Here is a 12,331-nt window from a genome sequence, read left to right as displayed (position 1 = left end):
TGATAATTGCAAATAAATATTGACTAGATTAAAATTTTATTCACATTTATTACTACAATTATTTAGCATTATGTATGCGTTAATATATATACACTATTTTTTAATTTATTAATAAATATATAAATAGTTATTTAAATTTAATTTTAAAATATATAAAAATAACGTACAATACACAATGGATAAACAGTGATTTATTTAATACCATAAAATAACCAAAAAAAAATAATAATAACTTATTTTTGTGTCTTATTAGTAAAAGTGTATTTTCATCAACGATCATCAAATACAACATTATTATGATTACTACTACTAATAATAAAGATAACTGTTATAATAGCCAAAAATTTTTGTACATTAATTTTTATTCATTTAAATAATAACTACGAGTTTTATCAATGTTTGGTATTTAGATATAAACACCACATCATATGTTGTTTAGAGAGAGAGAGAGAGAGAGAGAGAGAGAGAGAGAGAGAGAGAGAGAGAGAGAGAGAGAGAGAGAGAGAGAGAGAGAAAGAAAGAGAGGTATTAGTGATGATATTATTAAAACGTTAATCATATATACAGTACTTAACATTAAAAAGAGTGAGAGTTGGCGACCAAATGACAAGAATTAATACTTAATTTTATTATCATTTTTAATATACTTTTTCTCTGCTCTCTCGATAACAACAAAATGTACTCAAACTACTAAACTTTATTAAAGGATAAAAATTTTTATGACTCTCTCTCTCTCTCTCTCTCTCTCTCTCTCTCTCTCACTCACTCACTCACTCACTCACTCACTCACTCACTCACTCACTCACTCACTCACTCACTCACTCACTCACTCACTCACTCACTCACTCACTCACTCACTTACTTACTTACTAATTAATAAATATATCTATATATTTATTTATATATACAAATTTTTGTGTTGTCATTTTGTCGCTAGAAACGAGATTATCATTAAAATTGATAATAAATTTAATAAATATATATATACAGTATGTATCTCATCTTACTATATGTACTAACTGCCTAAACTAAGTGAAATATTTTGATATTATTAAAAGTAAATAAACAGGGCAAATAAAAACATGAAAAAACACAGTTATAATCATTTTTTATATTGTACATGTAATATTGTTTTTTATATAATATATGTCTAATATATCATATAAATTATTAAATATTATATAGATATAAATTATAGATCACATAATATTATAAAATTAAATCAATAATAAGATTACAATATTTGTGAAACATTGAACTGTTATAAATACAATGTATATAAATAAATGTTTGTAATATTCTGTATTATCAATAAAATAAATAATTCTTTTGACAAATATATTCTTTAAAAAAATAAATAACAATTTTTATGGTCCAATGAATTTTTATCTGTGATTTTTCTTTTTTTTTCTCTCTCTCTCTTCTTCATAAATTATATAATCCTATACTCCATAGTTACAGTTTATTATCTCATACATTAATATTAATATTTAATAGTTGTGACCAATCGATATAAACTATAACTATAGTACAATTTCATATTTCATAAAAGTTATAGATATTTATATAAATATAATCTTTTATTTTATTTTTCATTTAATATTAGTCTCGACAATCTGTGGCGACGACTGTCTAATACTCTTGCGGTGAGCACTGGCCGGACTGGCAGACCGTAGTGTTGATAACGTTCCCGATCGTTGACTAGTCATTGTAGACGTGCGGACAACCGGACGCCTAAAGCAATAACGATTGACCGCTAACTTCATTTCCTTCATGCGATACGTGTAGATGAATGGATCGACAATAGCCTTCAATATGACCAAACTGTTGGTTATAAACGAGAAAATGATCCGTAATTTCATGTTGACCTGTAGTATAGGGAACGGACAGCCATTAACGCAGGTCAGCGCAAAATACATGACCGCAGGTATCCAACAAAGCAGATATGTGCCCAATATTAGTAGTGTTGTGGTCAACGCTTTGGTGTTGTTGTGCACCTGTTGTTTGGGCCGAAAACAATACTTTGTACTATTAATTGTGGCATTGCTTCTGATGCTTAAATGTAGACTCTTTCGATGATTGCCATTAGGTGTGTCCTTCTCTATAGCAATGGCAGTAATATTGTCATATATATGTCCGCCATGAGAGTGGCCACCATTTAGTAGGCCAGCGTTAGCTGCATTGTCAGCTGTTTCTGTGGTACCACCTGTGTTGCCATTAGTACATAATGTGCACAACTTTAAGCTGGCAATCATCGGCTTCTTCTTACCGATGATTAGCGGAGGACTGGAACTACTTTCCCGGCTCTGAGTCGATATAACGCTAGTATTTCTATTAAAGCTGCGAACGCTTCCGGTGACACTTCTTTGTTGTTGATGGCTCTTAATTATGGTAAATATGCGGACGTAGAGGAACAGCATTATCAGTAGTGGCACACAAAATGAGATTACGATTATCATACGGTACTGTCGGGTGAGGACAAAGTGAAGATTACATTCGGCACTGAGAAAACCTAAATATTTTACAACAAAAAATAAGTCAAATAAAATATAATTAATTGTTTATTGATTTAAAAGGCTTAAACTTAAAAACATATTAAGTATAAATAAATAAAATAATATACGGAATATAATACAGTATTATAATTGTGTCAATTTTTAATAATTACTTTATAAAATAGTTTTAAAATAGGAAAAAACTAACTATCTTGTTAATTTTAACAAAAAATAACTTTCATCTAATAAAAAAAAGTTTTTAAAAAAATAAAATATAATATATCAAAATAAAATATTCTTAATTATATGCAATATAACTACAGTAAAATAAATAAATATACAATTTTGTTATTAATAATGTATGAATAATACTTTCAAATTGTTTATATATAAAAAAATTGCATTTTATTTTTATAACTTATATGTACTAAATCTATATTTAATAAAGTTTTTCAAAAATAATTTCTAATATTACGGTTAGGCAAATACGAAACCTATAAATATTATATGTTTATTATTGATAAAAATATATAAATATATAATTTTGTATGTAGATGTTTATTTAGGTAAAAATTTTCTGACTATTTATTTGTTTTACATATTTTTAAACCACTAATTAAATTAACAGTTTTTCTTTCAAAAACATTTTTAAAAGTTATTATTATTATTATTACATCACTGAAGTTCCTCTATAATTAAATGCCTCAAATAAGCTAACAAACTTTTATGTGTTATTGAATATTGAATATAAAATTATATAATAATAATAATAATAAACATTATTATAGGCCATACCTTGACATGGAATCGATGTAAAATAGATGCCAAACATGAGAGCCGGTAGTGTCCAACATATAATTGACATTAAATGTATGCTACGGGTTCGGTGCTGGGAGCAAAATATGACTGCCCTATTTGGAGTGCAAAACAAAATGATAACTTAATAATTATTTTATTTGTTTTCTTAGTGTAAGTGAAAATATTATTTAAAAATTAACAAATTAGATTTTTAAACAATATTATATTATAAACATATTACATTCAAATCAAAACAAAATTCAACATTAATAATAAATGTTAATTAATTTTAAATATTAAATTTTAATTATAATTATATGACTTACATACAAAAAATATCATAATATATTTATAAATAAAGAAACTCACAATATTAAAATATAAGCACAAAATCATTTACATCCAAACAAAAAATTAATACATTTTATACGATTATTATACGATTGTTACATTATATAATAAATAGTATAAAAGCAATCGTATAATAAAATGTATTAATTTTTTGTTTGTTTGTAAATGATTTTGTGCTTATATTAAATAAAAATATAATTTAAAAGTTATATACCGTATAATATATTGATAAATAATTTACAAATATCTATATGAATACATCAACAACTACTGTACATTACAACTCGAGTTTAATCTTATAGTAATAAGATTTTTTTGTTACATAAAATAATAATTTATTTTATTATTTAATTATTGACTTTTGAGTCAAAAGTTTTGACTATTGAGATATGAAACAAAAGATTTAAAAATTTATAAATATATCTGAAAATTGAATTAATAGGCTTTTAAAAGCTTAAGACATGGAGTTAAGTTTAAAGTTAATGTAAATCGCATTAATAAAGTAAAATATTTTTTATTATTGTATTAAAACACCAGAATATATAAGAGATGAGTCAAATAATAATATTAATTATTTAGAAAATTATTTTTAATTTATATATTTTATGTGTTTATAGATTCTATATATTTTAACATTATATTCAAAACAAAATTTGTAATTCTTATGACAAGTAGATGAATAAAGATTATTATTATTATTATATTGTAATCAAAGTATATTTATTTGAGTGATAAATATAATTTTATGTTAGCATTGATTATAATTTTATCATATAGTTTGCGGCATACAGTTTAATGCCGTTCATATAATGATTATATACAATACTCAAATATAATCAATTAAATATTTATTATTTTTTCATCTAAAAATAAATGAATATCTTATGATTATGATTATGAATGTCTTATAATATATAAAAAAAAACATAAGTTTATATTTTTCTCAATTTTTTTTATCAAATAATAAAATATTTACAGTACATTAGTTTTTGTTATTATTATTATCTAACAAAAAAAATGTTTGATAATTTAGATATTAATGTACTTGTCATAATCTATAGATTGATTTATACAATATTATATTATTATAATAAAATATTATCAATACTCTAATATATTTGACATATAAATTGTTGCAAATATGTTTAAAATAAATTTATCATTTTTTTATAAATATCATTTTTAGTATATTTATTAAAATTATTAAACTTTTTTATATAATTGACTGTTTAAATTAATATTAATAAACTTATATTTTAAATTCTAATATTAAATTTGAAAAACTGATTGATATTTAAATTGAATTTATAACAGAAATTTAATAGTATTAATGAGTTTTGTAGTCATTATATAAATTATCTTTAATACTAATACTAATAAAATCTTAACACAATTAATTTAACCATACAAGGAATATAAATTTATATTTTACACAAAAAAAAGATTTTTTTAGATTTAAATAATAAAATAAAATTTAATTAATATTTTGTTACATTTGCATATATCATATGATAGTTAACAAATTTAATTGAAAATATTGCTTAAATGTAAGTTTTTCTAATATAAAATTAGAAAATACTAAATAAATAAATAAATAGTTAATATTATGTTTAATAAAATTGTAGAACTTGTAGGTGGATAGTAAACTATTGAGTAAATTAATTTTACATTATTTAATTAACCTATACAAAATTATATAAATATTTTAATTATAAACTATATAGTAATATATAATTAACAGTTAAATAAATATTTTTATCAAATATTTATTATCTGTAGTTATTAAATGTCACTTTATTTATCAGTTTATTTATTAATAAGAAAAACAGTTTTACTAAAGTATTCTGATTTTTATTACAATAAATTATAACCTTTTGGTTTTAAATAAAAAAAATGTTAAGAATAAAAAGTTAAGAAACTTATTGCTAGATATAGCCTAAAGAAAAATAGAAAAAATAGTCTAATTTTAAAAATAATAATAATTAACATATTAATAAGTAAAACTTTAAAATACTTTAAATTTGATTAAAACAAAATATATTTTTTTTACTTATTATTAATAAACATTTCAAATAAACTTCAAATAAATCCGAACTATTATATTAGAAAAAACTAAAATCTATTAAAGTATTGTCGAGAAATGGATAACAATATTTTTGTATGAAAACATTAATATACATTACTATAGTTTAGTAATAAGTATTTTGATTACAAAAATTTTTAATTAAATTAATAATTGGAGAACTAATTGTTTGGATTACATAATAGATATATTAATATATACACAGTACTATATATATATATATATATATAATTAATAAAATTTATATTACGTTTATATTATTTATATATCTATATTGTTAATGATAATTATTGCAGGAATGCAATTAAATAAATATAAGTATTTTGATTTGAAAAGTTATTTATACAATAATTAAAAATCAAGAGCATAATAAAATAGAAAATTTTATATTAATTAAAAATTAATTTTTTAATTTTATCTCAAAATATCTTAAAATTAACAAAAAATTATTTAAATTTCATAAAAATGTAACATTTTTTTTTTATAACAAACAACTTTAGAATACTATTAAAATCTCATAATAATTTTAAACCATCACTTTGCTAAACACCTACACATATAAATGTCAACATTTTATAAATTTTATAATTTATATTTCAAAATTGCTTGTACTAATGTATACATCAACACAAAAATAATTTTAAAAATAACAACAACATTTTTTCGAGTAATTAATCTTAAAATTGATAATATATTTATACAAATATATCGAATTTGTTCTCTAAAACTAATAATTTACTTTATATATACAGTATATATTTAAAGGTAAGTTAAAAATAATATATTAATAAAATTATAATATTAGTAATAATACATATTATATAATGTATATATTAGAAAATGCACTCTAGGCTACAGTTCCCTCTCATTCAGTATTTACGGAATATAAAAATTAGTACTTTTTTAGTAAAAAAATATATAAAACTATGAATTGAACAATCGATAGATTTTTATAGTGATAATAGTTATTATTATTTTTACAAACCAGTATTACTATTATTTTTATAATTTAATTAAATTTTGCAAAATATGCTAATTTTAAAAGATATTATCCCTTGTATAACTTTGTCTAGCAATACAATATTGTAATTTATTTAATAAATAAATTTTTATTTTCAAGAATAATTATTTTATGTTTACATATATATATATATATTAACATTAAAGATTTTGTTATACTTTTTGACATTAAAGTTATTGTTTAAATGTATCGTTGATTTACATGATTTACATGAAGAGTGGACACAAATTTTCAAGATATGTGAAAATCCAAGAATTTTTAAACCAAAAACAAGAAATTTAATTTTCGATAAAATTTATTTATTATTCAATTTATTTATTTAATTTACTCCCTATTTTTATAAGAAATAAAACTAATTATAATTGTTTTGTACAAAAATGTATAGAATTTTAAAATGTATTTTAATTCGTGTATTTCATTAATCCGTTATAATTAATAATAATAATATTATTATAAATTTAAATAAAATAATAATAATAATAATAATAATAATAATAATAATATTTTTATTATTATATCAAATTATTAAAAAGCAATTAATATTTCTAATATTAATATCAAACAAATAAAACAGTTTTATTTAAATTAAAAATTTTTCTTAATATTAATTTAATTAGTAAAATACTATTTGTTTAGAAATTATATGTTACTATGTTTTGGCAAAAAAAATTCTCTGAATACTATTTATACAAATTGCTTATTAATGAAATATTTAAACAGTTTCTAAATTTTGTTATACAAATACTGGTAAATCAATCGACAAAAATGAATTGAATCTACATTTAAACAAATCAATCGTTCAGTTTTCTTGCAATTTCATCATTTTTTTCTCTCTCTTTCTTTATCTTCAAAATTGAATCATTTTATTCATAATAAGAAAATCAAAAATAAATTTCGATATCTTTTCTCATTAAAACATTAATGTATTGAAATAACTTTTATAACTAAAAGTTTACCTAAAAATACTCTCAAACAATATCTCTCTTTTATATACTGGTAAATATTTTATAAAAATCTATGTATAGCAACAAATGTCTATATAAATCAATCTTTGTTTGCATTACATGCCATTCACATAACAAAAATAACACACAAACATATACTGTAGATATAAATATATATATATAATTATAATTAATACAGTATATTGAAGAAAAGTATACATTAATACTAAAATATAATATTACGTAAATTACTAATACTATATTGATCATAAAGGTAATAAATCACCATGATAACACACATAAATGCTAGCATATATATATATATGGCACTATATATAATTTATACAGTATAATGTATTACACTAATATTACACTAACACCAAAATACGTCAATTTATTTTGTTTTGTTTTAATTCAATGGTACAAAACATTTGGCAACAAAATTTACTTATCCTATTAAATGGAAATACTTACCAATTGATTGACAATTTAATTATATTAATAGTATAGTTTATTTTGCTATTTATATTGAAACTGTATTTGATTAACAAAGTTTTTTATATTTAGTATTATATAATTAGTGTGAATTTCAAACTAGAAAATTTTCATATTTGATATGTATAGTTAGTTTATTGATTTTATTTTTGTTGGTCGTCTCTCTTTCTCTCTCAGTTAATTAGTTGTAAAACTATTTAAATTACAAATTATGTGTTTTAATTATAGTATTTAGCATTTAATTGTCAGAGCTGATAGACATGCTTACATATAAATTATAAAGTTATTTGATAAGCCAAACACACACACACACACACACACACACACACACACACAATGTAAGTGCCAATAATGAGCTCAAATGCATATCATGTTTCACACATATAAGTGCATTAGTACTTAAAGATGTAACTAATACTATAACACTATATATTAAATAGAGCTTAGTTTGCATCTCATTTACACTTAATTGAATTGAATTGAATCGGTCTTAATGTTAATACTGTATATACAGTAATAAATATACATTAAAATCAATATTTATTAATTTTTACAACAATATATATACAATATAAAGTATATATTATAGTCATCATATTTATTTAGATAACAATTGGTGTGTAATTTCATTACCAAATCAGTGATGCATTTATCTCATGACACCGGAAAATATTAACGATTTATCGACAAAACAATTATAGAAAATAATTTAATTTTATAGATAAGTTTTATCCTAAAATTATATTGTAGTTATATATTTGATATATTCTGTATATATATATATATATATATATATATATATATTATGACTTTATACTCCTACATAATAGCTACAAACTCGTTAAATTAGTTAATGTTATGACAACATATAAAAAAAGTTTAAATAAAAAATATATAAATATACAATATATGTTTTATATATAGAATATTCTGTGTTTTATACTTACAAGTTAAATATAATATAGTTTTATCTAAACATAAATGACCTTTTAGTTAATTTTATTATACATTATTTTGCTTAAAGTTATAAAAATAATATTATTGAATATAATCCCTTATATAATATGTGGTTTTATTGACAAACATTATAACATAATTTTTTAAATATTTAAATAATAAATAAATGTTTAAACTTATTTGTCAGTAATAATATGAAATATATAATGTAATATATATATTAAGTAAATATGACTAAATATTATATATATATATATAACTTATATAAAAAATAAATATTAAAAAACTTGTTAAACAATTTTTTCTTTAGTAAAACGCCTCGAAATATTTATTATTGAAAAATATATGAAATATTAAACCTTACAATTTATTTTACTATAAATAGACATCAATTTTCAGAAAATAAAATTACAGAAAAAGTTTCGACTATTAGTTTCGTAAGGTTTTTATGATTTAGGTTTTATTATTAAAAAAAATTATAAGTTCTTTAACTGAAATTTTATAATAGCAATTGTTAGCTAATCATTATAAGTAAATTTTGAAATTTTATATTAATATTTTTAAATATATGATTTGTTAAATAATATAATAAATTGAGTATGTATTAGTTAAAATTAATGATTTTATATTATAATAATGTATTAACAAATAAATTGTTTGCCAAATCTCTCAAATAATAATAATCATTCAAAAAAAGCAAACCAAACTTTAAGCATAAATTTTAAACATCGTAAATAGACAAATGTTAATAATAAGGTAATAATTATTGTGTATATTAAATATAATAAAGAATATTCTATAGAATATTTATTTTTTAATTATGTGTCATATTGTAATTAAATAGATAAACTAAATGGTTGGAAAAGTTGCTAACAACAAGTAAAAATAAATGTAATTAATGTCAAAAATACAATAATGTCTACAATAATAATAATAATAATAACATTAACGGCCAACAAAACTAATTAATAATTAAAATAAATTACACAATCTGTCCATTATATTAGTAATATCTTCCTTACAAACAATTGTCATTAAAAATTTTAAATAAATAAATAACTACTGTTATTATTATAAATATCATATAAAATAATTATATAAACAATAAAATAATTGTATTAATATTTTTCTTGTTTGAAAATAATTTTTCATTGATTTCTTTCTTGATTCAGTAATTTCAATACAGTATTATAATTATAAATCTATAATAATAATAACATTATTATTGAATCTGCAAATTATTTTTCAATGCCATCAATGCATGATGTCTGCCCCCTCCCTCCTAAATATCTAATTTAAACAAATTTTTGTCTAACAATTTTATATTGTGTTGAATGAAGTTTCTTCAAAACTATACAAAAAAGTGACGATATTTTCAATACTAATGGATTATTAAAAATAAACACTAATTTTGAATTTACATTTCGAGGGACTTTCTAAGCGATTCAATTGAGATTTATTTATTCAAACAAAATTTTCAACTGTTATTATAATTTTAATATATATATAATACTATTCATTCATCAAAATTGAATGTATATTTTTATTTTATATAAATATTTAATATATCATCATATTAATTATTAATAATATATCCTACATTTATGTTATCAATGAAAATTATTTAAATAATATATAACTATAAAAAACTTAATCATTTTTAATAATTTCTTTCTAATCTATAATAAATAATAAATAATTAGTATAAATAATACATCAATTAAACAAGTATTTGTTAATATAATTATAAAAATGTATTTATTTTGTTTTATTAAGCATTTATATATAAAAATAAATATAATTATATTTAATGAAAATCAGAAACATTTGACGGTAATATAGCAATTATAACAAATAACACATTGCTATCATAATTGACAACAAACAAATCATATATCACTAATATATAGATAATATTGTTAACAATTACCTATATAATATAGTTATGTTTAAAAATAAAAATTTATATATTAATAAAATCTATTTAAAAAACTATTTTATGACTGTCAAAATGATATTTTTTTCATTCAAATAAATTATAAATAAAATTACTATACTGTATATATATACATATATTCAGGATATTGAGTATTAATTATGGTGACATTTATCATAAATATAAATTTTTAATGTCAATATCAATCAACAATAACAAAAACAAAACATAATATATATTTTAGCAAAAATCTAATCATCGAATTATATATATAACAAAAAACAAATGTTTTTTGAGATTTATTCGGATTTTATTGTAAATTATAATGTAATAGATAAGCCTGAAAACATAAATGTCTTAACAAATGATAAAAAACAATACATTTATATATGATTTATAAGTCACAAACACACATACATTATGTTATATAAATACTTTGTATGCATACCTATAATGCAATGGTTTGACAATACCCTTGTAGTGAACCAACGCCAGTGAAAGCAAATGCATTGCCGATGAAATTAATGAAGACAAACGAAATATTTCAATAATCAATAGCGAGCACTTGGAGGCACCCATATCTATCTCAAACACTACCGGCAAATATGAATTGACTACCAGACCGGTGGCAATGAATATAGAGGCCAGACTGTCGGTAGTGGCCAAGTTGAGCGACAAAACCAATATCGGCGATTTGTTAACAGTTTTGGTGTGACCAACAATGACCAGTACGGCATTCAATACGACACTTACCACACAACCGATGATAAGTATTGGCACAAAATATTTATAATAAGTTTTCTGTGATTCAATGCCATCCGTATTGATTTGTGAAAAATATGTAACTATTGTTTCATTTGAACAATAGTCCAGGTTTTCCATTATCCGTCTCATTGTTGGATAATTTAATGATAAAATTCAATAATATTTAACGTTTATTAAGACTAATGTTTGAATAATAAAATCATTTATATATATTAAATATATATATATATTATATAATATAAATTATATTTTCTATAGAAGAATATTCTGTAATAAATATTAAACAATAGAAAATGAATATAATGTTTGAGAAAATACAATAAAATCAATATATCTATAAAAATATAATGAATAATACTTACATATTGTGTAATTGATTTCAAGTGCAAATATTTTGGTCAAAACATATTAAACAATGAATACCACTTGACTATTGTGTGGTAAAAGTGATTATAAGTGTAATAAATGTGATAACATTAAACAATA

General features: G+C 20.2%; 1 protein-coding gene across 1 annotated transcript; it reads right to left on the bottom strand.

Annotated features, from left to right (window-relative positions):
* Positions 1-1,592: 1,592 nt before the first annotated feature.
* On the bottom strand, positions 1,593-11,974 carry LOC128965443 (D(2) dopamine receptor-like). The gene is made up of 3 exons (XM_054312143.1): positions 11,529-11,974; positions 3,291-3,406; positions 1,593-2,512 (listed from the first exon to the last, which is right to left on the bottom strand). Exons 1-3 carry the CDS (start codon positions 11,972-11,974, stop codon positions 1,593-1,595), a joined length of 1,482 nt encoding a protein of 493 aa, XP_054168118.1.
* Between the last annotated feature and the right edge of the window lie 357 nt (positions 11,975-12,331).

The sequence above is a fragment of the Oppia nitens genome, unplaced genomic scaffold, assembly GCF_028296485.1.
Source record: "Oppia nitens isolate AA-2021 unplaced genomic scaffold, nextdenovo-longstitch-racon4-pilon3 scaffold10_pilon_pilon_pilon, whole genome shotgun sequence".
NCBI classification, from domain to species: domain Eukaryota; kingdom Metazoa; phylum Arthropoda; class Arachnida; order Sarcoptiformes; family Oppiidae; genus Oppia; species Oppia nitens.
This window is presented reverse-complemented; position numbering and strand designations above follow the sequence as displayed.

Coding starts and splice junctions, on each gene's coding strand:
- LOC128965443 (XM_054312143.1), bottom strand. CDS start 11,974: ATGAGACGGATAATGGAAAACCTGGACTATTGTTCAAATGAAACAATA. Junction 3,407..11,528: donor GTCAAACCATTGCATTATAG/GTATGCATACAA, acceptor CACTCCAAATAG/GGCAGTCATATTTTGCTCCC. Junction 2,513..3,290: donor TACATCGATTCCATGTCAAG/GTATGGCCTATA, acceptor TAAAATATTTAG/GTTTTCTCAGTGCCGAATGT.